Below are 27302 nucleotides of genomic sequence, written 5' to 3' on the forward strand. Positions count from 1 at the left end.
CTCCTTACAGTCCAAGGGACTCTCAAGAGTCTTCTCCAACACCACAGCTCAAAAGCATCAATTCTTTGGTGCTCAGTTTTCTTTATAGTCCAACATAACAAAATAATAATATTTTATTAGAAAATATATTTAGTATTTAAATAATAAAATGAGAGATATCCTAAAGAATCTACCAGCTGGACTGAAGAAGAGAAAAGCACCAGTAACTTAAAAGCCCTTGTATGACCTTCCTAGATTATTATATTCTGTCCCTCCCTCAAGAAGGGAACATAGTCCTGCATTTTGTATTGATCATTCTATGGCTGCTCAATTTACTTGTGCCCCTAGGATGACATTCCAAAAGAAAAAAAAGAATACACGTGTGTGCGTGTGTTGCCTCCTTCATTCCTCAGGGACCTGCTCCGTTTTCTCAGCACTATGTTCTGAGATGCATCTGTTTCAGCCTTTTCTGCCTTCTGTTCCTCCGTATTCTCTATTTATTTGAATCAGTTTAAAAATGTGTCTCCATGTTATTGGCGACACACATCTGAGAGGACTCGGACATTTTCCTATCATGATCATCCTGTTATGAACATTTTTGCAGAGGCCTCTGGTGTACGCAGCCTGGATTGCCTCTGCAGTAACATATGGGGGAGTGGACTGGGCGAGGATTTCTCCGGTAGATCATTCCAAAAGGTTTACAAAATGTACACTCCCATGTGTCTTATCTTTCCTCTGCACCAAGCATGTGAAATCTATGGCTCAGGGGGCAAATCAAGTCTGCTACTTTCTCTTTCTTTGTTCTGGCAAATAAAGCTTGACTGGAACACAGCCACCAACTGGTTACAAACTGTCTGCAGCTGCTTTTGTGAAACATTGGCAGAGCTGGGTCCTTACAATAGACCTCCTGGCCTGCACAGTCTGAAATATTTACCATACACCCTTTGCAGAAAAAGTTTGCCAACCACTGTTCTATATCCCTGTAAATAGTTGGTATTTTCTGACTTTTAAAATCTTTGCCAATTTGATGCATATGAAATATCTTGTTGTAGTTTAACATGTACATATAGCAAACTGAATGTAATTACTAATGATGTTTATCATCTTTTCATATGCTTATGAGCTTTTCTTGTTTCCTCTTCTGTGAAATGTTACTCATGCCTTTTGCCAACTTTCTAACAACTTCTGTTGAGTTTTCCCTCTCCCTTTTTTGAGCCTTAAGAGTTCTTTACACATACCTGCTGTTGCTGTTTAGTTGCTAAGTCGGGTTGACTCTTTTGCAACCCCGTGGACTGTAGCTCTCTAGGCTCCTCTGTCCAAGGGATTGCCCAGGCAAGAATACTGGAGCAGGTTGCCATTTCCTTCTCCAGGGGATCGTCCCAACCCAGGGATCGAACCTGAGTCTTATGCATTAGCAGCTGGATTCTTTACCACTGAGTCACCAGCAAAGCCCTTATACATACTAGTTAGTAATAATATTTAGTGACATAATGTTGGAAATATTTTGTCCCAGTCTTCAACTTATCTTTGCCCTTTTTATTTAAGATTATCTTTTGCTAGACAGAAGTACTTAATTTAAATTGATATTAAATATCTTAAGAGCTACTTCCATATTCAAACATCAGAATATAAAGATACTCTGTTACACTGTCTTGTGAAAGTAGTTGTTTAAATACTGCATTTCATTTAATCCACCTGGAATTAATTTTTATGTATGAGATAGGGCTCCAATTTTACTTTTTCCACAGAGATTATCACTGTTCCCAGCATCATTTATTACATTGTTCTTTCTTTTCCCATTAATTTACAATGCCTGTTCTTCTGAAACTTGCATTTCAAATAGACAAGGATTTGTCCAGTTTCTTTCCTTGTTCCAACTGGTCTGATCATCTTTTTATATGAAAATACACATTGTGCCAACATTTGTTTGAACAGGTAACACCACACTGATCATCTCAGATCTTCCATATATATATATCAGGATTAGTTTATTCAAGTCCATAGAAAAGGAAGTTAGAATTACCTTGAATTTTTAGATAAAATCTGAGACAACTCACTTTTTTACAATATGGGACCTGATGCTAGGCACTTAGTTACTCAGTCATGACCGACTCTTTGCACCTTGCCAGGCTACTCTGTCCATGGAATTCTCCAGGCAAAAATACTGAGTGGTTGCCATTCCCTGCACCAGGGGATATTCCTGACCGACATCCTCTGTGTCTTCCGCATCGGCAGGTGGATTCTTTACCACTGAACCACCCGGGAAGCCCAATATAGGACCTGAGAACATAGTACGTATGTTTCTGCTTGTGTACGTGCTGAGTTGCTTCAGTCACGTCCGACTCTCTGCTACCCTATGGACGGCAGCTCTCCAGACTCCTCTGTCCAAGGGATTCTCCAGGCAAGAACACTGGAGTGGGTTTCCACGCCCTCCTCCGGGGGATCTTCCCGACTCAGGAATCTAACTTCTGTCTTTTTATGTCTCCTGCACTGGAAGGCGGTTCTTTACCACCAGTACCACCTAAGAAGCCTTTGATAAGTTGCTTTCTTCGTGTCTGACTCTGCAACCCCCAAACTGTAGCCTGCCAGGCTCCTCTGTCCATAGGATTCTCCAGGCAAGAATACTGGAGTGGGTTGCCATTTCCTTCTCTTTAGGTCTTATTTAATATCTTACAACAAAGTCTTATAATTTTCTCCATAAACGGTATGCATATTTTGACAGGCTTTTTGATGGTAGTGATTAGTTATTATTGTTGATTTGGGAGGTACTAGAAAATATGTATTTTTCTATTTTATTTTAATTACATTTCATGATTGTTACAGGTACATGGATATAGAATTGTGTTTTTATTTCGATATCAAACAAACTTGCAAAATTTACTGATATAATACTGGTTATAGGCAATGATATTGGGCATCTTGGGCTTGTTCTGGGTTATTAAAAAAAATGCTTTTTACATTGCACATTGAATATGACATTTACTGTACATTTCTATGTATGACCTTTTTCAGGTTAAGAAAGTTCAATTTTATTCCAAGCTTGCTAAGACCTTTTATCATGAATGAATGCTAAATTCTGTCAAACTTGCTTTTAACTGTTTTTAGTAATGTAATTAAAAACTTTTTCTCCTTTAATTGGTTAATATAGTGAATTATATTAATTAATTTCTACTATTAAACCAACTTTGTATTATTGGATAGACAATCTAACTCACTAATTTTGAGCCTACTTCTGATGAAAGTATTTAAGGAGATAAAACTCATCCCAAAATTTACTTTAGTTTCTAACAAAAGTTTTGTTATAAATATTTTTGTTATCACTTATTTCTAAATACTTATAATTTTAATTATGATTTTTAAATCTATTTGTTCTTGGAAAATGTGCTTTCAAGTGTCTTACATGTTTTAAGAGCTTGAAACTTAGATTCAAACTTGTGATCGATTTCTAATGTCACTGGATTGTGTTTAAGAAATATAAGCTATATGATAATAATCTTTTGACATTTGTTGAGAGTATCTTTATGCTTTAGAATGTAGTCAGTTTTCATAATGCTCTTGTGTGCTTAAAAAAAGTTCAGTTATAAAATAAAATGTTCTCTGATACTGTTAAATAGTATAAAAGTTATTAATTTTTTGGTTCAGATCTTCTATATTTTGCTTGATCTGTCAATTACTAAGAAATGTATAAGGACTTCCCAGGTGCTGCAGTAGTAAAAAATCTGCCTGCCAATGCAGGAGACTCAGGAAACACAGGTGCGATCCCTGGGTCAGAAAGATCCCCAAGAGGAGGGAATGGCAACCCACCCCAGTAATCTGTTCTGGAAAATTTCAAGGATGGAGGAGACTGGCAGGTCACAAAGAGTGGGACACAACTCAGCACTGAGCCCTGAGCTCTGAGAAATCTATTATATGATCTCCTAACATTAACACAGTTTCAGACTACATTATCAAGTGCATTTAAAACAAAACTATTACATCTTAAGGATGACTTAAAGTCTTCAACCCTAGCAATGCCTCCTGACTTCCAGTTTACTTTTTATGATAATAAAATAACAATATCAACTTTGCTTACCACTGAATGATAAATATTTTATGTTCTGTGACTGTCTTTATACAAACATTTTATATCCTGTGAGTAGAAAATAGCTAATTTTTTTTCTGTTGTAAAATTCAAACTGACATTTGTTTTGGGGGAGCTTAATTTACTTATATTGATCATGATTACTAATATATTTGGATTTTTCTTCATTCTTCTTATACCCTTTGCACTTTTTCTACTTTTCCTATTTCTTTTTTTAATCAAGGAAATGGGAATTATTAAAACTTTAAAAATATGAAAGGAAATTTTTAACAATTTGCATAGGTACAATATACTCACTGCAGAAATAAAGAAAACACAGATAAGGAACAGAATTTTAAAATGCAACCAAACATTCCATATTCTTTACTTTCAAGTATATCTGTCCATACTTTTATTATTTTTCACATGTTCACTTAGATTGGCTACAATGAGATTTATACACACACACACACATAGTGTTGAAGTTTTATGAGGAGGAAAATTATACCACTGAATAATATTTAACAAGATTTCCTTAACAGTATAGGATAGATTGGAAGAAAAAGATTAGCATCATAAAATGCAAAACAAAGAGGCCGTTGTAGTTTTCTAAGCATAAGATAAAAGGATGGTTAAAGTATATTTGAGCACTCAGCACCTACTTATCCTTGATAAACATGTCACTAAAACAAAAGCCAAAAAAGTCACACTAAGTTTGAAAGCATATCTTCATATCCTACCATTATTAATATTAGACATTGTTTTAAGTCATAATTCAAGCATAGTTTAAAGTCGCTGAACCTTAGTTCTTTAATGATATCATCAATCTCAGCTGTGTGAAACAGAAATCAGCCCACTTTTGCAGCATCTTTTGCAGCAAGTGATTGGAAGATGAATTAATCAAATGTCTATTCATCTACATTTCATCCAAATAAATTGGAGAGATAGTTTCACTGAATCAACCAGTTGTTTAAATGTTACATAAATATACTCTTAGTTTTAAAGTTAAGAACTGGCAGTAATTTTTTTTTGCAGGTTGCCAAGTCTGGGGCTATTAAAGACTGTCCCATCCCAAGAACTTTCCACTTGCAGCTGTCAAAGATCTTTTTTTCTTAATTAAGCAAAAATAGCTGGATGTCTGAGCTGCTTAACTGATTGCAAATTAAGTGTCTTTGGAAACCATTTTACATCTTCCAGGCCTGGAGGCCAATCCGCGGTGCTCTGAAGATTTATGTACTCTCCAGTGGGAAAACCGAAGGCGGGGGTGTCACAGGCAAGACTGCCCTGTGGAAGGAGGTAGGGGCTCCCGGGTGGGACTTACCTCAGGAGGAGATGCATCCCCTGGGGAATCTGTGCTGTCACGCATGGTTTCTACAAACTGGCAGGCCACCCTTGCTTCCACACGATGAGGACCTCCTAGAAAGCACCCAATATACTTACTTTGTAAACTTCACATCTGAGTCCTGATCACCCACACTGATCTCTCCTGGGCTCTATAGCCTCGTTCTTCCAGGTCAGGGTTCTGTGTAGTTCTCTGAGAATAGCCACATACTACTTTTCAGACCTGATACCCAGCATCATTTTCACTTTCCTACTCTAGTAAGTTTCTTCATTGTCCTTGTATTCATGTCTATACACACACATACATTCTTTTTGAGAACATAGCATGTTCTAGGTGCTAGGCACCTGCTAGATTCAGTGTGCTAAACCATTCAGAAATGATTTGTGCATTCTCCAAACTCAAGAATACATGCACTCAGAACACAGATGGCAAAACCATCATCCACACTGACTCTTGAGCATTTAACATCCTGGATAACCATCGCTCCTCAGACAACGCCAACCCAGGAGTCTATTTCTATAGTGACTCAAATAAATAGTCCTGAAACCAGCCTTTATCTTTGATGGACTACATGTCCTGGATGGGCTCCACAATGAGCTACAAACCATTGGCTTCCAGATTGAAACAATTGGCAAGAAGGTGTCTTCAAAGAGAATTCCATATGCTCCTTCTGGTGAAATTCCAAAGTTTAATCTTCAGGATATGCCCAAGAAACCCAGAGTATAGACATTGCCATTTTTATTTGTAACTTTTTTGGTACTTCAAGATAGCAAATACCTATCTGATATTAAATGATAAATAAACCAAGTGCTTTTAAGGAAACAAAGCTATCTTTTTAATAATCAAATTTATACTAGCTATATGGGAATAAGCATATCTGGTAATTATGAAACTAGAATTTTTTTACATATTTTTATAATATTGTTACCTCAGTGATTGGATGAGTAGAAAATAATCATGTTGGTTTTAATGGTGGCAATTTTTGTAAAATTAAACTTCAAACACTTTTTACTTTATAAAATACCTTTAGGCAGCATTTCAATACTGAATGGTAACAGGAGTGGCCCTCCTCAGTTTCTCTGATCAGTAGTTTATCTACTTGTCATTAAGTACGTATTTTCACTGCTAGAGTAGGAAGTGACTACTCACTCCAGTATTCTTGCCTGGGAAGTTCTGTGGACAGAGGAGCTTGACCGGCTACAGTCCGTGGGATTGCAAGAGTCAGACACAACTTCGGAGAAGGCGATGGCGCCCCGCTCCAGTCCTCTTGCCTGGAAAATCCCATGGATGGAGGAGCGTGGTAGGCTGCAGTCCACGGGGTCGCGAAGAGTCAGACACAGCTGAGCGACTTCACTTTCACTTTCTGAAAATGTGGCCAAGTAGGACCCAGACAGATAGCTGTCTTGGGCAAAGGCCTGCTTCTGTTCAAAGTCACATCACGTCTGACGTGGGCATAAAGGTGAAGGACAACAGATATACAGAGTGACTGCACTTTCTCTGTGCTAAATACAGCTGCTCATTTTTAGTTGCTGGGTGATGCTTTCCCTTCCCCATTTTGAGAAACTCTCTTTCTCCAGTGAAAATTCAGTGGTGAATCACTGAGACCCCACAAGGAGAGAACTGCGCTCCGTGGAGGACACCTGTGAAGAGGACCACCAGGCCAGCTCCCACAGAGGGGGTCTGCTGGGCACACAGCCAGCCCCCTAGGCCGGCTCTGACCCAGGTTACAGCAATGCTAAAGATCTGCTTTAATCCAACCAAAACAAGAGCAGGCAGTCTTAGAGCTGTTAAAGAAAAAAAATAAAAAATCTAGTTCTACCTTTGACCCAGGCTATTTTTCTTCAAATATTTAAAGTTCAAAGGCACCGTGTGCTTATATTTTTACTTCAAACCAGAAAGTCACTCTTACTGTATTTGATCACCTTCTTATTTTAATTTGCACACTTGAGTAATAATAAAGCATATGCTGGACTTTAGCCTAATACATCACGTGTATAATAGTATCGGAACCTTTTTTCTTACTTATTAACTAGGAAATACATAAAATACTGACCTTGTGGGTAAATGACTTTTGCGTTCATTTTTAACCATTATTATGTTGCCAAAGAGTTGCAAGAGTAAGGTTTTAACATGGCTCCTGGGAGAATTATACCAGTCTTTATGGAACACATTGCTCACAGCTGCGGTGAAATATCCATCACTAAAATTCACAGCACTTTTTTTCCACGTCAGTGACATCACGGGTATAATTTAACCATACTTCACATGTGGGAAGCAGTTGTCTACCAGTGTGAACTTAACCTCAAACTGATTCTAAGGACACGGGAGAACTGTAACATCATTCTAAAATTTAATTTGCATTCACCATTAATGTCACTTTCCAAATATTTTGGATATGACTCACAAAGGCCATACTCCTCTCTCTGTGAGGGCAGATGATAACGTCAAGATAATTCTTTGAGTATTAACAGAAAGACACCTTTCATAAGACCACTGTACCACCCAAGATTCCTCTGCTTTTCAATTAACCCCTGTTCTAAAGATTTTTTTGTCCCATAAAGACTTTCTGTTTAGAAATGTGACAGTGAGCCTGTTAGTTTCTAAAACCTAAACTGGTATCCTCTGAAAATGTTGATGAGAAATCTGAAATTGTGCCAGGAAGAATACCAATAACAAGTGGATTTTTACAGGATACTTGGGTTCTCAATGACATAGAATAAGGAGAGAAATAAATGAAAAATGCCCATGATTAAGTCTCTGTTTTCTTATCTCTGATATTGACTTGTTCCATGATAAACTAAATGTCACCCTATATCCTTCCAGTGGTAATGTATGAATGTGAGAGTTGGACTGTGAAGAAAGTTGAGCACCGAAAAATTGATGCTTTTGAACTGTGGTGTTGGAGAAGACTCTTGAGAGTCCCATGGACTGCAAGGAGATCCAACCAGTCCATCCTGAAGGAGATCAGTCCTGGGGGTTCATTGGAAGGACTGATGCTGAAGCTGAAACTCCAATACTTTGGCCACCTAATACGAAGAGTTGACTCATTGGAAAAGACCCTGATGCTGGGAGGGATTGGGGGCAGGAGGAGAAAGGGACGACAGAGGATGAGATGGTTGGATGGCATCACCGACTCAATGGAAATGAGTTTGAGTGACTCCGGGAGTTGGTGATGGACAGGGAGGCCTGGCGTGCTACGGTTCATGGGGTCACAAAGAGTCAGACACGACTGAGCGACTGAACTGAACTGAACTGATCCTTCCATTGGGCAACATTAATTTTCAGATTATTTTACAGGATAAAATAAGTCCCAAATTGTTTTTTAGTTAATAGGAACTACCCTCCTCCTTGATTTCTTTCATCTAAACAGGAGAAAAGAAATGTGTTCCAATGGGAGAATAAGATCAAGGAGACAGAAGGGAAGAGTACTCAACTGCAGGGAACACATTCTGCTCAAGGGAAATATCTGCAGCCAGAAACACAAAGTTTCTAATAGTCATTCACTGAGCCATGCAGCCAGGTATACACACCTCAGATTATGTGACAGCTTTGGGGATACAGAAACCTTCAATGAAGTCTGACTGATTAGTAAGCCATGCCAGACCTTGTTCTAGCATGGAGTTTCAGTGGTCAACAGGACCAAGTTGCCACTTAGCCAGAGTACTTACTTTCTGATGGAGAATGTAAGCAGGAAAAATTACACACACACACAATGCAATTTCAAAGAAGAAAAATAGGTCCGGTAAGGACTAGAGTCACCTGAGGGTGGAAACGGGAGGGAAGCTATTTTGACGCTGTGGTTAGAAAAGTTTCTCTGGCGGGGGGAAATTGGAGTGGAGAGCTTGGTGAGGGGAGAACGAGCCAGCGGCTAAGCAGGAAAGCACGTTCCAGGTCCAGTCAACAGCGGCGGAAGCCAGCCGCGGGTGAGAACAGCCTTGGTGTGTTCCAGACATGAGAGGAAGGGAAGGATGCCAGGATGGTGTTGCCAGAGGAAGAGGGGTGCAAGGTCAGCAGCGTGGCGGGAGAGGAGGCTGGAGGAGAAAGCAGATGCTGTGGCGCCTCACGGACCACAGTGAAAACTCTGGATTTCATTCCAAGTGTGAGGAAAACCGTGAGAGGATTTTGAGCAAGAGAGGAGAGGAATGTTGTCTATGTTTAAGATGAAGATTTGAGCTGCTTGTGGAGAACTCATTATAGGAATGCAAGAGCGGCATCAGAGATGAGCAGGAAGTTCTCCTGTGAGTCCAATTGAGCGGATGATGGCCGGAACAGGCGAGAGGGAGCAGGGCCACTAGACTGCTGAGAAGCACGGACGTCCTGAAAGCACAGCTGACGGACGTCCTGACGGGGGAGGCAGGCTGCGAGCTGTCAGAGAGTCTAGGAGGAGTCAGCGGCTGGGGGGCAGGCTGTGCTACCAGCCAAGATGGGTGTTAGGGATCACCGTCACCCCGTCTAGGGCATCAAAGACTCAAGGAGCTCCCGTCATGGGGAAGAAGCCAACACACCCAAACACACAGAGCCACACGCCCCCTGACAAGTTTTGCGAGAGAAATACACTCAGAAATGTCCTGATCTCTGGATTTTCCGTCACTTTCATTCAAGCACGTCTTGTTTGGTCATTAGAATGGACAACTGAATAGCGTGGCCTGCCGGGATATCTGGTATTCCAGTCCTGGCTAGTCATGCAAATTTGTATAGCAGCGTATTCTTCATTATTCGCTCTCATCTAAGTATCTATTGCTTGGCACTACAGAATGCATTCTCCTTATCCATGTAACATATGGGAAAGTATACTTCTTTTTCCCAAATTTTCATACTGGTCCCAGGCAAACTTGGTCACTCAGAATAGAATCGCATTGTCTGTACTCCTTAAGATTTTTGGTGGGAATTTGTTGTGTGATGCAGAGAGCTCAAACCTGGTGCTCCATGATTACCTGGGATATGGTGGGAGGGAGATACAAGAGGGAGGGTACATATGTCTGTTTATGGCTGATTCATACTGATGTATGACAGAAACCAACGCAATATTGTAAAGAAATTATCCTCCGATTTAAAAAAAAAAACAAAGATTCATCTACAGCTGGCAGAGGAGGGAAGGAAGGGAGAACAGAACCCATCTGTAGAACTTCTGATGAGATAAGTTGAAAGTGAAAGTGAAAATCGCTCAGTCATGTCTATCTCTCTGTGACCCCGTGGACTAGATGTAGCCTGCCAGGCTCCTCTGTCCATGGAGTTCTCCAGGCAAGAATACTGGAGTGGGTAGCTGTTCCCTTCTCCAGGGGATCCTCCCAACCCAGGGGTCGAACCCAGGTTTCCCGCACTGCAGGCGGATTCTTTACCAGCTGAGACACCAGGGCAGCCCAATAAGTTGGGAAAGGTCCAAACAACCCTTACGTTAACAAGCCTCCCCTGTATCTGATGCTAGCGTTACACTGATCACCCTTGGAAAAAAACACTATCATCTATTAATTGTTTCATTTAATCCTGTGCCTTCTATATGGTAGACAGATGAATCACATTTAATATAAAGTTTAAGAGCTAATGAAAATAAAAGATAATATTTTAAAGAATCTATGACCCAAATCTCCTTTTATTCATTTAAACACCAGAATTTCAAGAAGCTGAATGCTCTTAATTTCAGACCTACACATATAAAACACATCTGAGTTCCCAAACATAGATTATATTAGGATATTTCATTTATTTTTAATGGAGTCAAGCATGCTACATTTGAGTGATTTTATAAAAACTGATTTTTTTAAATTATTTTTTTTGCCTAGGGGAAAACTTTTAGGAGGAGCTTTTGTGACTGCAATCAGTATGTTCATATAATGCATAATTGTGTTTCTAACATTTTCATTTTGGATCACAATAAGTCAAGTATAATAACTAACAAGATGGAGAATTCTACCTTCACCTTGAGACATTTAGCAGGGACTCTCACTAACACTACAGGAAAAGATCCAAACTAACAAGGAAAAAGATACACTACATTTTATTGTTCCCTGTGTTCACATGCATAGGACTTTCAATGAATAATCACAAACTTCAATGAAAATGGTCACCAACTTCTAACGATATAGAATCCTTTTGAAACAGACCCATTAGTACTTAATCTCATTTATTATGTCTCCATTAACTTCCTATGTGTACTTTTATTAGGTGAAATAAAAGTTTTGTCCAAAATTCTCTTGGTAAGATATATTTTGGCTTTTAAAAATTTTACCACTGCACTAAATAATTTAATGTTCTAGGACAAACTACTAAGATAAACTTTAGTTTTAATAACATATTTAATATCTGAAAAGATCAATATACTTCTAAATAAATTATTTTTGTGTACAGTCTCATAAAATCATGCATGAGACCCCTTAAATCATTAAAAAAATTAATTCACAACTTTTAACACTGGATATCTTGCATCTCTAGCATTTTCCTTTACAATATTAGAAAATGTAGATTTTTATCAGAACTTCAGTAAGTTCATCTTCATGCTACTATATTATTTATAATAAAACCATTTGTCATGGTGATAGATGGCTTAATAACTATAAATTAAGATAGTAAAAGTTACTACCTTATAACATGAATTGGGTCTTTGAATATGAGAAACTCGCTAACTCAGTCAGCAGTGACACGGCTTGGGCAGAGTCCCCCCAAAATAGGAAGACTGAGTTATCCTAAAGCAGTGGATTTTAAGGGGTAACCTTTTTTCAAAAGGCTGTCTGGAATAGTAGAATTCAAAACTAGCCAATGTGAGACACTTTAAAAATGTTCCTCCTTATCCTGTACGAGAGTTGTTAGAAAAGCATAATAATTAATTAGCTAATAAACCAAAACTGTGGGAGATGGGAATACCAGACCACCTGACCTGCCTCTTGAGAAACCTGTATGCAGGTCAGGAAGCAACAGTTAGAACTGGACATGGAACAACAGACTGGTTCCAAATAGGAAAAGGAGTGTGACAAGGCTGTATATTGTCATCCTGCTTATTTAACTTATATGCAGAGTACATCATGAGAAACGCTGGGCTGGAAGAAGCACAAGCGGGAATCAAGATTGCCGGGAGAAATATCAATAACCTCGGATATGCAGATGGCACCACCCTTATGGCAGAAAGTGAAGAGGAACTAAAAAGCCTCTTGATGAAAGTGAAAGATGAGAGTGAAAAAGTTGGCTTAAAGCTTAACATTCAGAAAACTAAGATCATGGCATCTGGTCCCATCACTTCTTGGCAAATAGATGGGGGGACAGTGGAAACAGTGTCAGACTTTATTTTTTGGGGTTCCAAAATCACTGCAGATAGTGATTGCAGGCATGAAATTAAAAGATACTGTGGAAGGAAAGTTATGACCAACTTAGACAGCATATTAAAAAGCAGAGACATTACTTTGCAACAAAGGTCTGTCTAGTCAAGGCTATGGTTTTTCCAGTGGTCATGTAAGGACATGAGAGTTGGACTATAAAGAAAGCTGAGCACAGAAGAATTGATGCTTTTGAACCGTGGTGTTGGAGAAGACTCTTGAGAGTCCTTTGGACTGCAAGGGGATCCAACCAGTCCATCCTAAAGGAGATCAGTCCTGGGTGTTCATTGGAAGGACTGATGCTGAAGCTGAAACTCCAATACTTTGGCCACCTCATGTGAAGAGTTGACTCATTGGAAAAGACCCTGAAGCTGGGAGGGATTGGGGGCAGGAGGAGAAGGGGATGACAGAGGATAGGATGGCTGGATGGCATCACCAACTCGATGAGCATGGGTATGGGTAGACTCCGGGAGTTGGATCGACAGGCAGGCCTGGTGTGCTGCGATTCATGGGGTCGCAAAGAGTCGGACACAACTGAGCAACTAAACTGAACTGAACTGAATAAACCAAAAACTAAAGAGAATTCTGCTACCACATGTCGCAGAACAATTGTACCTCAACAGTTAAACCGTAATCTCTAGTATTAACATTTTATTTCTCTGGCTTTCTTGGATCACATGTATTCCATTCATGGTTCCCCTAATTTGCACAGCACTAGACAAAATTGTAAAGAAAGCCTGTTTCCCTTTATACATCCTTTCTCCTCTTCTGACTATTAAGCACACATGGTCTCCCACAAGCCATATATAGTTTTAGAGAAGACCGACCCTAAATGCCAATGCCACTTTACGCAATATACCCGGAAGCAGGGATGTACCGACATCACAGAAGAGAACTTCAGGGAGAGAGTCACGCCTGTGTACACACAGTTAATCTCTAACAGTGAGATCTCAAGCATCACACTGACAACCAGGCAGGGATATCAATCTTTACAAATCAGAACCTTAAGTGACGAATTCACACATCTGTATAAAGACTGATTTACACATCCCAAACTTGGATCAATGAAGAAAGGAAGGAAGAAGGAATGAAGGAAAGGAGAGGGAGTGACTGCAATTGATCGACTTCAAGAATTACCAGGTTTCCCTGCTTGTCTTGAGCACTAAGGAAGACCCTTGCTTCTTCTGATGCCAATGAGAAACAGTGTGTGTGCGTGCTCAGTCATGTTGCAACCCCATGGATTGTGGACAGGTTCCTCTGTCTGTGGAATTCTCCAGGCGAGAATATTGGAGTGGGTTGTCATTTCCTTCTCCGGGGATCTTCCCAACCCAGCGACTGAGCCTGCATCTCCCGCACTGGCAGGCGGATTCTCTACCACTGAGCACCTGGGAAACCCTGAAAAGCAGTGTGCACGGTGGTTAAGAGAGTGCACTGTGAAGTCGGACTGACTGGGTTCAAATCCCCCTCCGTCACAGGCAAGTTCCATCTCCATGCCTCAATTTCCTTTTCTGCTAACATAGGGATGATGCCTTACATGATAGTTATAGGAAATGACTCAGCTAATACATATTAAATATTTAGACAGTAGTAAGAATGGTGAGAGCTTGACAAATACTGAACATCCTCGTCTGTTGGAACTGCAAGCGCCTCTTCACTCCACCACACAAGGCAAATAAACAGAAAGAGGACATTTCTGATCCTCATGAGGGTACTAGAGGATGAGCAGTACCTGGGAGAAAGAATTAAGAAGAACTGCAATTAGAAGACCTAACTAGACATTTCTCCAAAAAAGATATATAGATGGCCAAGACATATACATGAAAAGATGCTCAACATCACTAATTATTAGAGAAATGCAAGCCAAAACTACAATGAGGTATCACCTCACACTGATCAGAATGGCTATCATCAGAAACCCCAGAGAGCATACGGAGAAAAGTGAACCCTCCTGCACTGTTGGTGGGAATGTAAATTGGTACTCTTCATGGAGAAGAGTATGGAGGGTCCTTTAGAAAAAAAACAGAGCTACCACATGACCCAGCAATCCTACCTCTGAGCAGATATCCAGAGAAAACGGTAACGCTGATTATAATATCCAAGACATGGAAGCAACCTAAATGTCCATCAACAGATGAATGGATAAAGATGTGGTACGTACATATAATGGAATATTACTTGGCCATTAAAAAGAAGGAAATAATGCCATTTGCATAACATGGATGGACCTGGACATTCAAACAAATATCATATGATATCACTTACATGCAGAATCTACCAAAAGTGATACAAATGAACTTATTTACAGAACAGAAACAGACTCACAGACTTAGAGAATGACTTTATGGTTAACAGGGGACAAGCATGGGGCAGGGAAAGATTGGGTGTTTGAGACTGATGTATACACACTGCTATATTTTAAATAGATAACAAGAACCTACTATATAACACAGGGAACTCTGCCCAATATTCTATAATAACCCAAATGGGAAAATAATTTGAAAAATAATCGATTCAAGTATATGTATAATTGAATCACTTTGCTATACAACTGAAACTAATATAACATTGTCAATCAACTTCATTCCAATATAAAATTGTATAAAAATTAAATTAAAAAAAACTGCAATTATTTAATCTGCAGAGGAAAAAAGCTAAGGAATATTTCTGGCAATAATTTCTGTTTTCCCCAGAAGAAGCAAAAAAGCTCAAATGGCAGCAAAAGAGCAGGAGGAATTCATTTAACTGGGCTCTAAAGAGGAATGCTCAGACTAAAAAAGTTGTTCAAGTCTGAAATCACCACTGTAGGAGTGAAGGAGGCTGCCTGCTGCAGACACAGTTGTGCCCGAGGCAAGCAGATAAGCAAGGTGCCCTTGAAACCTTCTTCATGCTCTCTGTCAGTATTTCCCTGGAAATCTTTTTGTATGTATGTTTAAACATAATAGAAACGTGTAAAGCTTTGGGATAAAAACTTGAGATTTTAGCAGGAAAGTATTTGTCCTGCTTTCAGCCTAAGAGGAGTACATGTCACGTTGAAACAAACCCCATATAGCCCAAAATCCTTCTCATTCTCTATCTGAAAATACTTAAGCAGAATGATGTTGTGAATTCTGTCACTTGATAGTGATCCTGAGATTTAGGAACAGAAGCAAAATTTTCAATGCAAGGGACCTGATTGTGAGATTATTCATGACAAAGTGACCTTAATCATTTGATAATCACATCTGCATAAATATCCAACGCATAAGAGAATGAAACCATAAATAAAAGCAATAAGAACCTCATTTATGAGCCTTCTCCTGGTTGGGAAATGCAAATTAATTCTTAGAAGAGTATGTAGGCCAATTGTTCATCTAAGAAGTGGGAGAAAAATATTCTGCAGAAAAGTTCCTGGGAGATGGGAATATTTTTAGTAAATATGCCTAATCATTCTTTTTGACCTCATGGCATAAATCATAACAAATTGGGTTAGTAACTTTGAGATGGCATTAAAATTCCTGTTAAGAAATCTCAGGATCTGTATAGTATGCTGTTTTAACACACAGATTAAAGGTCTGATATAAAAGTTATAAAATGCTTTTTTTCCCCCATTTTAGCATTCATTTTTTTCCTCCTGTTACTTTAGGACAAATACTTGAGGGTTTATTTAATTCCAACATTCCATCAGTCAATAATCCCAGCAGGAGAATGTTTCTGCGGTTAACTCACTTTATCTCCCTGAATAATGAAAAGAAAACAGCAATTTGAGAGTTAAGTAATAGGAACTAGAATCTATCAGGGACTTTACAGTGTAGCCCATATCATTCTTCACCCTGTTTTACAGGTAAAGAAAATGACGTATAGAGTTGTTCAGTCACCCAAGATCACAGGGTTTCTGACCTCTGTGTCAGACTGCAGGCCACCCTGTGTCCTGGCTAACAAATTCCCAAGCATTTGGATTTCTGGGCTTCTGACAGGGTGGGTTATTACCTATGTGTTGAGATTCTCAGGGGAGTCTTATTGCTATCAGCTAGAGAAGAACATGGGACATGTTTGGAAGAAGAGAAAATATCCTGAGGTCCTTAAATGAGTGGAGAAACTTAAAGAGCAGAAAGGTCTGAACTGGGGAAGGCCACTCACCACTGAAGAAACTCTGAGGGTCACAGCGGGCCTGAGCCGCCACCCGCCCCACCCCCATCCCAGGGCTCCCAGCTCCCAGCAGATCCAGCATCCACTGCGGTGATTTCCAGGGAACCCCAGCTTCATCCACCACTGGAGTTTTCCTCAGAGCACATATTATCCCTAGAGGGTGACTCGAGAAATAAGTAAAATAAAAGCTAGCATATGTTTAATTTATAGCTGGGTGAACATGCAGATAACACTGTTTGTTTTCAATTCAAGCAACGTCATACAGTTGGCCAACTGAGAGAAACAGATGGGTGGCTATCTTCATTTTTCTAAATATTTTCTAAAGAGCTCAGACATGTTCCTTAGAGGGGTTTTGCAAAGTAAGATTTTATTCTCCCGCTCTTTAAGCGAAGCATGGCATTTTTTGTGAGAAAAGGGGGTTATCTATTTCTTCTAAAATGCCTTAATGAATGGGAAAAGATATGGTTTAGGTTACAGAGCACAGCAACATTTGTTTCTTGGCATCATTATCGGGGGATTTTTGCGCTTTTCTTCCTCCTTTGCCTTATCTCTTTTCCCTTTTCACAGTTCACACTCACACAAACTGTGTCATTCATTGTAATGATAAAGCAAGTACTGAGTGTTTAGCTTTCATTCTTGTCCTTGGATGTTAAAACTGACAGCTTAGCACCTCTATTACTTTTTATCAGTGAGTCATTGCCCTTGCCAGCACTCAAGATAAGAAAGTCTCACACTTGCCAGAGGGAGAGAAAAAAAAAAAAAAAACACAGGAAAACTTTAAAGCGCACTGGGGCTGGGTTGCACTAACCACAGAATGGACGGTAGGAGGCTGTTTGGAAAATGGATGGGCCTTGCCATTCTCCAGGACAAAGTTATAAATGAGAAACTGTCTGGTGTGATTTAGATCATTTCCAATGGAGAGTCAATTTTCAACTGCCCAGTTAACCAGTTAAACCTCTAAGGAGTAGAGAAATTCAACACTCGAGCGTTTTAATCCAAATGTTAAAAGACCTACATTCGAAATGAATCTGATCACCTCACACTAAACCCTTATTTATGAAAGATTAGATGCAGGATCTGAGAATTGCCATTTGATACTACAATACTCTGTGTGTGCATGCACGTGTGTGTGCGCGTGTGCGTGTGTGTGTGTGTGTGTGTGTGTGTGCAGAACACCACCACCATGAGAGGGTCAAAGAATTCAGTGACACATAAAGGGTGTTTTGGGGATCATTGTTATTCACTGATAAATTTTGGGAAATTATACAAAATTTCATGTTTCTTTTTTCCCTCCAATACAGACCATTTTTCCTGGCGCTGTGCCCTCATCCCTGTTGTTCAAATATCAATACTAGAGGAAGCTACACAGGGCTGTGAGGGATCTCAGAAACAATCTGTTCTCACCTGCTCAGGGAGACAAGCCACGGAGGTTCTGCCCTGTCCTCTGTGAAGGGTTTGGGAAGTTGGTGAAAACATTACACTGATTTAAAGTTCCCACATAGAACCAGTTCCTCTTTCCACTGACTGCACGGCTCAGGATCTACTGGGATGGTGTTCCTGCTCAGTCGCTAAGTTAGATCCCACTCTTTTGTGATCCCATGGAATCTGTTCCGTGGGATTTCCTGGGCCAGGATACTGGAGCGGGTTGCCATTTCCTTCTCTAGGGAACCTTCCTGACCCAGCGATCAAACCCAGGTCTCCTACATGGCAGGCAGATTCTTTACCCCTGGGCCACCTGGGAAGCCCATTGAGCTGGAGAACAACCATATTTAATGTGAAACACATCCTTTCCATATCATCATAGTCCACTTTCTCAAAAACCACGGGAAGTTCTGAATAAGCACAAATCACACCCATAAAACACCCCCCGCTAATTGATTCCCAGTTTAAAATTTAAAGTGGAACAAGAATTTAAAGATGCTTGCAAAGCAATCAGTGTGAAGAAATCTAGATTTCTAACTTCTCCCCAGTTTTTACAACTGTCTCATGCAAATCTAATCTGATAGCACTGGGTATTAGTTATTATCTGTAAAGAATCTTTCCCAAGCTTCAAATTCATTATGATAAAAATGAAGTTACTTTCTGGTTTCACTTGTATGTGGTTGATGCAATATTTAATTTAACTGTGTAATTACAGATATGAACAAGTCTGGAACTACAATGAGTAGGAGCAAACATGCAAATAGAGGACTGGGGAGGGGCTGGTAGCCACTGGATTTCCGCTTGTCTTGGGCATTAGGCCATAAATCTTACAGGAGGGCAGAGAATGACAGCTAATGCAGTAAACAGATGAATGGAAATCAGGTAATAAGAGAGTGTTTATTGTATTCCCAACTTACAGATGAAGAAACTGAGGTACTGAAAATTTAAATAACTTAACAGCACATACTTGGTAAACCCTTAAAGGATATACAGGAAGTATGGTTATGTGGAAATAATTCTAAGCATTAGTTAGGAAGTACTAGAGTAGAAATGGCCAGTTAAATTCCAGTGAATACTGGATGTTCTGGGAATGCATTAGAGGGATAGCCAAAACAGGACTCATGGAAACCGTCTCCAAAAGAAGGATGCTTAAGTTGAAGGGCCAACCAATCAGACAGACCAGGGGCAGAGAGTGATCTGGACAGAGGGACCAGCATGTGAAAGAAGGCCAAAGGCAAGGAGCACAGCATGGGAAGAGAACCGCAAGTAGGTCCTAGAGTAAAAGAGAGACGAGCAAATAAAATGAGTTAAAGAGGCAAGCAGAGGCCAGGCCCACGCGAACACCGCGTAAGTCACTCTCTGGGAATTTAAACAATGGGAGCCTGAGAAAGGAACTAGGCAGTGGAATTACAGGAGCAGATTTGAGCTTTTGTGATATCCCTTGACTGCACTGTGGAGAAAGGACTGGAATGCCAGATGGGAAAGAGTCTGTGGCAGTCAACCAAGCAAGAGCTGATGTGGGGCTGGGTTTGCATAATGTCTATGGAGATAGGAGATGTCGTTAGCTGCTAGCTTCATTAGGACTTGCTAATTGATTGATTGCAGCGGTGGTGGTGAGAATGAGGAAATCTAAGGGGCAGTAGTCATCTGAATGGAGTCAGGTATCCTTCCTTGAGACAGTAAATTCAGGAGGAAAAGGAATAAGCTTCAAGGGTGGTGAAATTGAATTCTAGAAATGTTGTTATATTTGAATATCCAATTTGAGACACCTATGAGTGGTTGCATATAAGGGTCTAGAGTTTAGGAGAAAGATCTGGGCTAGAAATATGGATGTGGCAAATATCAGCATGTGGATGTAAATGGAATTCCACAAAAGCAGATGAAATAATATAAGGAGAGTAAAGAATGCAGAAGGAAAGTGAGCCAACCCACCCCCAAGAGGTAGCTATCTGTCACAGGCGTGACACATCAATGAGCAAGCCACCATACTGGCGGCACCGTGCCTATACCTAATGGCATGTGTATACTGGCATCTTTCTTCTTTTTAAAAACTCCAATTCAATTCACTAAGCCTGATTTTCCATATTTAAAATAGAGGAGAGCGACTGAGCTGGAAAATCTATACCGTAACTGGGGTGTGCCTTGACCACCCCCAAGTAGGCAAAATGATCACTCAAAACTGAAGTGCCTTCATTATAAATATTTTCTAACTGTACTCGTCAAAAAAGAAAAAAAAAGTGGTGAGCTGGATGTCAACGGTCGCTGGAAAGAAGAGACTGGGATGTCACATCTAAACTTCTGAGTTGAATCTTTCTCCACCCTCATGAATCTGACTGTTCATTCAGGTAACTGGCTACAGTGGAAATCAGTGAGTGTGAGTTGCAGTTAAACTCACTTCTCCGAGCAGCTTCCACTCTTCAGTAATGAGCAGCCCCAAGGGATGCTTTGGCAGATGACAGACACTCAAGAAACAGGTTGTGGAGGTGAATGGTTTTTTGGGTTTTTTTTTTTCACTCTTTAGCTTTTGATTGTACCAAACAGCAGGTGGGATATTATTTCCCTGACCAGGGATCAGTCTGGTGCCCACCCCCCTACTTTGAAAATTGGAGTCAACCACTGCATTGCCAGGGCAGTCCACATGGTGAACTCACTGCTGATCTGGTGGCGCTTTATTACTTTTTGACCACGGCCACACAGCTTGCAGGATCTTAATTCCCCGACTTGGGGTCAAACCTGTGCCCCCTGCAATGGAAGCCCACGGTGGTGTAACCACTGGACTGCCAGGGAATTCCTGAAAGTTTAAAGTAAGTTTTCAGTTTTTGCTACAAAGAAGTTAGTTACCTTCTCTGGGTGTATCTCCTCACCCAGCGGAGGAGGGCGTTCCCATTTGGTCTCTGAGGTCTCCATCATTTCCTGTGGCTGCAGTCACCTGCAAGGGTAAGTCAGGGTACAGACTTCACTGTTAAGTCCTGTAGGCCTGAATCATCCCCCTGCAGAGGGAACAGGTAAGTATTACTTCTAGTCTGATAGCATTCTCAATCACAATTTGTCATCACTCAAGGCACAGGTGAACCATGGTGAATATATTAATTTTTCCTCCAAGGTCCTTGTTTTTATTTGCCTTTAAAATATTATGGTGACTACTTTTTTTATTATGTTTCGTTTTGTTTTACTCATTGCATGCAATCTATGATTGCCAATGCAGTATACTAGAAGGTCATTTCCCACACTTTCCTCCCAGCTCTATCCAATGCACTAAGGCTGGCTATTTGTAACTCAGTATACCGTTTCTATTACCATGACTTTTACATTTTATAATTCGTTTTACTATTAGAACTGACATATGGGAAAAAACCCAACCAGTGTTTAAGATTTAAAAAAAAAACAAACCTGTATTTTTATTTAAACCATTGTTTCCTGTGTGGATGGTAAGATAATTTATACTTCTTTTTAAAAATTGGAATGCAAGGTCTCCTAATAATAGAACTTAACTTTGCTCCCCTTAAGTGCCCCGAAATACCTGCTACTCCGAAAGCTGGCCTAAAAAGTGCTCACTTGTTTGCTCACTCCTTTTTTCTCTTCAACTCCATTAGATATACGCTTCCCAGGACGTAGTGGAGACTTGTGGCCCGAGAGGCTGGAACATATAACTCCGAATTGCCTACAATCTCAGCTGCACTTTCTCCCGCGCTCCGGCCGGGGGCGGGAACCTTGTTATTGTCACGTGGCCGCGAAGGCTACAGACCGGGCTGGCCAATGGGCGCGCGCGGGTCCGGGCAGCACCGCCCCTCGGCCCGGCGCACCGGGGCTTGGCGCTCCGCGGCAAGGAGGAGGCGAAAAAGTTTCTTTTGCGGGCAAGGAGGGCCTCGGCGCGCGGACGCTACTCGCACTGCAACTCTGCCACCGCTGGCCGTGGTTTTCGGTTTCCCTGTCGCTGCCCCGGGGCACGAAGGAGCTCCGCTGTCTGGACTGAGAAAAAAGGGGCTTACCTGCGAGCGCGCGAGGGGGGCGCGCGCACGCGGCCCCGAGCGCGGGCGTCCACTCCCGGCTGGAAGTTGCTGCCGGGCCCCGAGTGCCCGCCGCCTGCGGAGACCCGGGCCGAGCGAGGGGCTGCGGCACCACGATGGGCGCGCCAAGGCTCCGCGCGCTCGCGGCGGCGCTGGGGCTGCTGCTCTGCGAGGTGCTGGGGCACGCGGCCCCGGCCGAGGGCGGCGGCCTCGAGGCGCTGGGGCCGCCTTCTGGGGTCGGCGCTGAGCACCCGTGTCCCGCTCCGTGCCGCTGCCTCGGGGACCTCCTGGACTGCAGTCGCCAGCGGCTGGCGCACCTTCCCGAGCCGCTTCCGTCCTGGATCGCTCGACTGTAAGTATTCTTCCAACGGGCGGAGGGGGAACCGCGTGAGTTTCGGGACTGCAGGCTAGGGGCCAGGATGCTAGGCGCGCCGCAGCTTTTTCCGGGCACCCCGTCTTGGCCCAGGCCTCGAGCGGCGCCCCGCGGGGATGGAAAAGGAGCTGACCGGGCCTCAGCCCCTCTCCATCCCCCGGCGCTGGGGGGACCGCGCAGGTGGGCCCTGGCCTGCCCCACCCGGCCGCACTTGGGCGAAGAGATGGAGCTGCTGACAACTCCCGGGGCGCAGAATCCGCGTCTTGCGCGGAGCTCGCCTAGGGGGCTCAGATGCGCGCCCTTGCCCGTCCGGGGCGGGAGAGCTGGCACCCTTCGGCCGCCCTGAGTTCTGTGTTCTCACTTTACGAGTCTGATCCCGCCGCTCAACTATAGTTTCTAACAGGTTCAAGTCACCTTTTGCGTTCCCAGCACTGTAGTAGCCCAGCGCGCTCTTTAGTTTGGGAAGCCCTTTCAACAGTTAGGTCACTATCCAAGCAATGGTAGACATCATTTTGTTGTTCTTTACCCTCGCTTAATTTCGCGTTAGTAAATTCCATAAATTCCCCTCTTCGACCAAACTGTAGCACATCCCCATTCCAGTAAGAAGTTGGCAAGACTGAGCAGTAGATATGGAAGGGAAGGAACTAGAGTTTTTTTTCAGAACCGAAGGCGTGATTTCTGGGGCTTCTCAGCGTGACCAGGCGGTTTAGGAGAGAGCGCGGGGTGCTGTTATGCAAGTTTTTGGATGCTAGCTATGAAGTCTGAAAAACCTGAAATCACTGCCAACTGCGTGAAAGAACAAGGAAGAAAATGTCGTTTAGTTGGAAAGGCTAATTTTTTCCAAATGCCGTCTCCTTCTCTCCGAGCCCTTGCTTTGTTAAAATTGGAGGACTGGTGCAAAATGTTAACAGTCAAAACTTGTATGTCTGTCTTTCTTTCTTTCTTTTCAAGTAGCTATCCTGTTGAAAAGAAGCAAAATGCATCGTTAATACTCAGATTTAGGCCTAACAGAGTAGTAGCGGAGATTTGAAACTCTTGAAACTTCTAGTCCACTGTCCTAACATTCCAAATAGTAATGGTAGAAAGTTTGGACATGTTGTTTAAAAAACTGCGTTTTTAAATCTCTATACTCACCAGAGCCTTTTTGTGAGATATAGAATTGTCAGCTATGGAAAAGCATATGCTTTGTGTTGATGTGCCTTAATTTGTAAAAAAGTGAAGAAGAGTTTTAGACTGATATGTAATCTCTTATCATGGGATGTCTTGTTTAGTGGTCTTTATTACAGTTGAAGAAGGAGATAAGGACTTTAACCTAAAACAGGGAGACTTTCAATTAGTTGTGGCTAATTCTGTTCAATTGCCTCTTGTGGAGGTCATGCTGCCTTATTCATGAGATGTGAATGGCTCTATTGACAACATGTGGAACTGAACATCTGAATGACTGGAGGTGAACACGTATGAATAATAGAGGGTTGAGAAAAAATGGACATGGTGCTTCCTGGGGTGTGTTGAGAATGGCTCAGACCATTCACGTGCTCTAACTTTCAGTAATTTCTCTGAGTGAAGTGGCCTGTCGGATCATGCCGGTGTGCAATATATTTTTGTGTGAATGTCTTTTTTAAAAATTGGGCGTCTTAAAACTGTCGTGCTCTAGATTAGAAGTTGAGTTAAACCAAAAGGGGTTTGATACCTGTTTAAACGTTGTCTTGAAAGCAGTTGACCTAATTAGGATTTTGTTTTCCAGATAATTTGGTGGCACACTAAAGCAAATTACAGTTTATTTGGTTAGCACAATCTTTAATTACATTTCCGCCAGCAGTAAATTGTCTCACTGCAAGTCCACATTCCTTAAATGTATGTGAAAATAAGTTCCACTTGTGCAAATAAGCGCTAGGTCTGTTGTCAGAAGCCCCACCGTGATCACTCACCAGACAGTTCTGTCATTCTTGTACATGTGTGACTTGTAACCAACTTTGTCGTTGTCACCAAACCATGTGGTCTAGATTCTTTATTGTCAATGTTTCTTTTGTTTGTGCCTAAAGCTCTAGCGGTCTCCTCTCTCCACCTTTGAAATGAGCAGGAAAATGCATAGAATGGAGCTTTAACTTCTCTGTTATTTGGTGTTTGAAACAGGAGGCATAAGATAGCTGCTGCTTAAACTTTACTTAATTAGAAAAGCTTTTCGGTAGACTGGCCCCGAGTTTAGGAATACGTAGCAAAATGCATGTTGTTCTTCCCCATATCTTAACTTCCTTTTCCTCAGGTAATTAAGAAAGTAAAAGTTTGCCTTAGGAATATTTCATGAGCGCATTCTTCAGAAAAAGTTTGGTGTGTAGCGTTTGTTTCATTTGTTGAATTGACAAGTTAAAAGTTTAATCTCTTTAATACACATGTGTGTATGTATTTTTTCCACTTTATTCAGTTGTGATTTAGGGCCATAAGAATCCCATGGGTGAAAAGTTGAATTGTTTGAGCTGTAAAATAATAATATCACAGTTCTCTTTTTTTTTTTTTTTTTTAAAAAAGGAGCTTCTAATACTTTAATGAAAGTGGCTCTTAAAACAGTCACTATTTGAAGCGTTCCTTACAACTGTCTTTAAAGGCAGACTTGAGTTTACATCTAGACTGTGTGCTTGCAAGGAGTTCTGAACCCAAAGAGGAGGGCTATTTAGAATATGTTTACTTAGCCAAAGGAGGGAAAAGTTGCCCAGTTGTCCATAAGAGCTTCAAGTAGTTTTAAAACCTCGCTGGAATTTCAGAATTATTTGTCTTATCACAATAGAAAAGTTTGGGTTAGCTGAGCTCAGGCCAAAAAAAAAAGTTTGGAAGGTACTTTTTGCTGGTGTGACTTCTTTAGTGTCTGCTGTGATAAATCCTCTGGTCCGTACCAGAACTGGGGCTGGGGTTGGGGGGTAAAAGTCCTTCTGGTTTTCACAGCTGTTTTTCTGTATTTTCCAGACGAAAACTTGAACATAGCAGGCTGATTTATGAGTCACTTTGGATCAGTGTCTTAAAACAGCTACAGCCTGGCTTTTTGTTTTTCAGCTTTCCAGATTTCTGCTGAATTAGCAGCTCTGCAGGCCCCGGTGGGATTGATTAAGAAGCTGTGCCGGATTTGCATTTTAAAATTTGACTTGGAAGTCAGATTTCCAAATGCTAAAAGGAAGAAAACGAGAGCTGGGACCAAATGTTGTAAATGAATTATTTTCATATATATTTATCCACTTGCTAACATGCAGGAAGAGAGACTTCTCTCTCCTATGTAGAGTTTGGTTTTCAAGTGTTTGGCCAGCTGAGTTTTGCATAAATAGTTAACACCTCTCTGCCTCACCACCTTTCCCATTTATTAACCTCATTACAAAAAGTTTTTTTTAGAAAAGGTTTCCTGGGGAGGATGTTCGTTACTGGAACTCTGAACACAAAGAATCTGCCTGCCTTACTGACTGTAATGGGATTTCAGAAAACATTGACATTGTACAAGTTGAATCTGTTTTTAGTGTTATTTTTAGTGATCCAACCATAAAAAACAATACAAGGGAAGATTTACGAAAATGTGACATCCTTGGATCATTTCTGAAACGTAAACTGTATGAAACCTAAATTTAAGTGCATTAAAAGTTTCAAGGCTTCAAGTATTTAGCAATAAAAGTCACTTCAGGGGTGTTTCTTTTTCTCTCCCACACATGCTGTGGTTTTAATAGTACGCAAAACTCAGGAATGGAAGTGTGTTGCAGTAACTGAACTATTTCAGGTTACCTGCTCCAGCTTATGGATCAGAAATGAGGGGTCCCCAGCATGTGCCCTGTTCTCTGAAGGCAGTTTCTCATTTTAAAGGTCTTTTGTTGGAGGTTTCATCCCACTACTGGTAGGGAGGAGGAAAACGTTGAAGCACTCCATCTTTTTTAACTTGTATTTTTCTCACAGCATGGCCCTGAGAACAATGAAAGAGTGGACGTTTGGGTTTTTTTCTCATTAGAAAGGAATCACCTGTGTGAGCTGGAAATGCCAGATGGGTGCCCCCTTTCCTCTGAACAATAGGGATGCAGCCCAACAGGCTGCGTGCAGCGTTCCTTCGTTAAGTGAGTCCAAATGAGCCTCTCTGTTGATTCAGGCTGCCTCCCAGGTGAAGGCCTCTTTTCCTCGGTTGTTTTTTTAAAGCCCGTGGGAAATCTGTGACTGTCTGTGGTGCTAAAAGCACACAGGTTTTTGTCTGAATCCGAACGTGAGTCGCTGGACTCACGGTTTCCTTGATGAACTCCAGATGGATTCGAGCTGGGCCATGAGGGAAAGTGTCTGGCTCCAGCGTGGGGAGCATGCACGGCAGTCGTTGTAATTGCAGGACTTTTATAGTTTAAAGACTGTGCCAGGTTTTTTTTTTTCTTTTTCCTTCATGTTATAACTCTACCAGAACAAATCTACTCGTGTCTGTTGCTGTCTGGTAGGTCTCTAGGCAAATATGTTTCAAATAAAACCTTTGCCAAAAAAAAAAAATTACCTTTTTTTTCCTTTTAGGTGAAATAGAGAGATCCAGGTTTATTCTCAAAACAAAAAATGCAAAGACTTAAAGAGGATCTCTGATTTCTGATTGTTACTTAATGGATGTACACAGAGTAACACTGGGCTTCTCTGAATGTGATTTCTCTGCGTTTTTCTTGGCAGGGGGCTGGCAGCGGGAGTGGCATACTTATGT

At 41.3% G+C, this 27302-nt stretch overlaps 1 protein-coding gene and 1 long non-coding RNA gene across 4 annotated transcripts in view; one reads left to right on the top strand and one right to left on the bottom strand.

Annotated features, from left to right (window-relative positions):
- The window catches only part of LOC139030936 (uncharacterized), a 165543-nt gene extending 144331 nt beyond the window's left edge, over window positions 1-21212 (bottom strand). Inside the window, exons 1-2 of one of the 2 annotated variants that reach the window (XR_011483379.1) lie at window positions 21074-21212; window positions 5361-5455 (exon numbers count right to left, since the gene is read on the bottom strand). This is a non-coding gene — a long non-coding RNA (uncharacterized lncRNA). Of the gene's footprint in view, window positions 1-5360; window positions 5456-6530; window positions 6704-21073 lie in introns of those variants that run through there. The other variant, XR_011483380.1, reaches the window with a different exon arrangement.
- An 819-nt stretch (window positions 21213-22031) lies between these two features.
- Window positions 22032-27302, top strand: part of LRIG3 (leucine rich repeats and immunoglobulin like domains 3) — a 52079-nt gene continuing 46808 nt past the window's right edge. For both annotated transcript variants that reach the window (XM_020888128.2, XM_070454687.1), the window contains exon 1: window positions 22032-22591. In XM_020888128.2, coding sequence (XP_020743787.2) covers window positions 22356-22591 — 236 coding nt within the window. In that variant the 5' untranslated portion in view covers window positions 22032-22355. The remainder of the gene's footprint in view (window positions 22592-27302) is intronic.

Source organism: Odocoileus virginianus, chromosome 24 (assembly GCF_023699985.2).
Source record: "Odocoileus virginianus isolate 20LAN1187 ecotype Illinois chromosome 24, Ovbor_1.2, whole genome shotgun sequence".
Classification (NCBI taxonomy): Eukaryota; Metazoa; Chordata; class Mammalia; order Artiodactyla; family Cervidae; genus Odocoileus; species Odocoileus virginianus.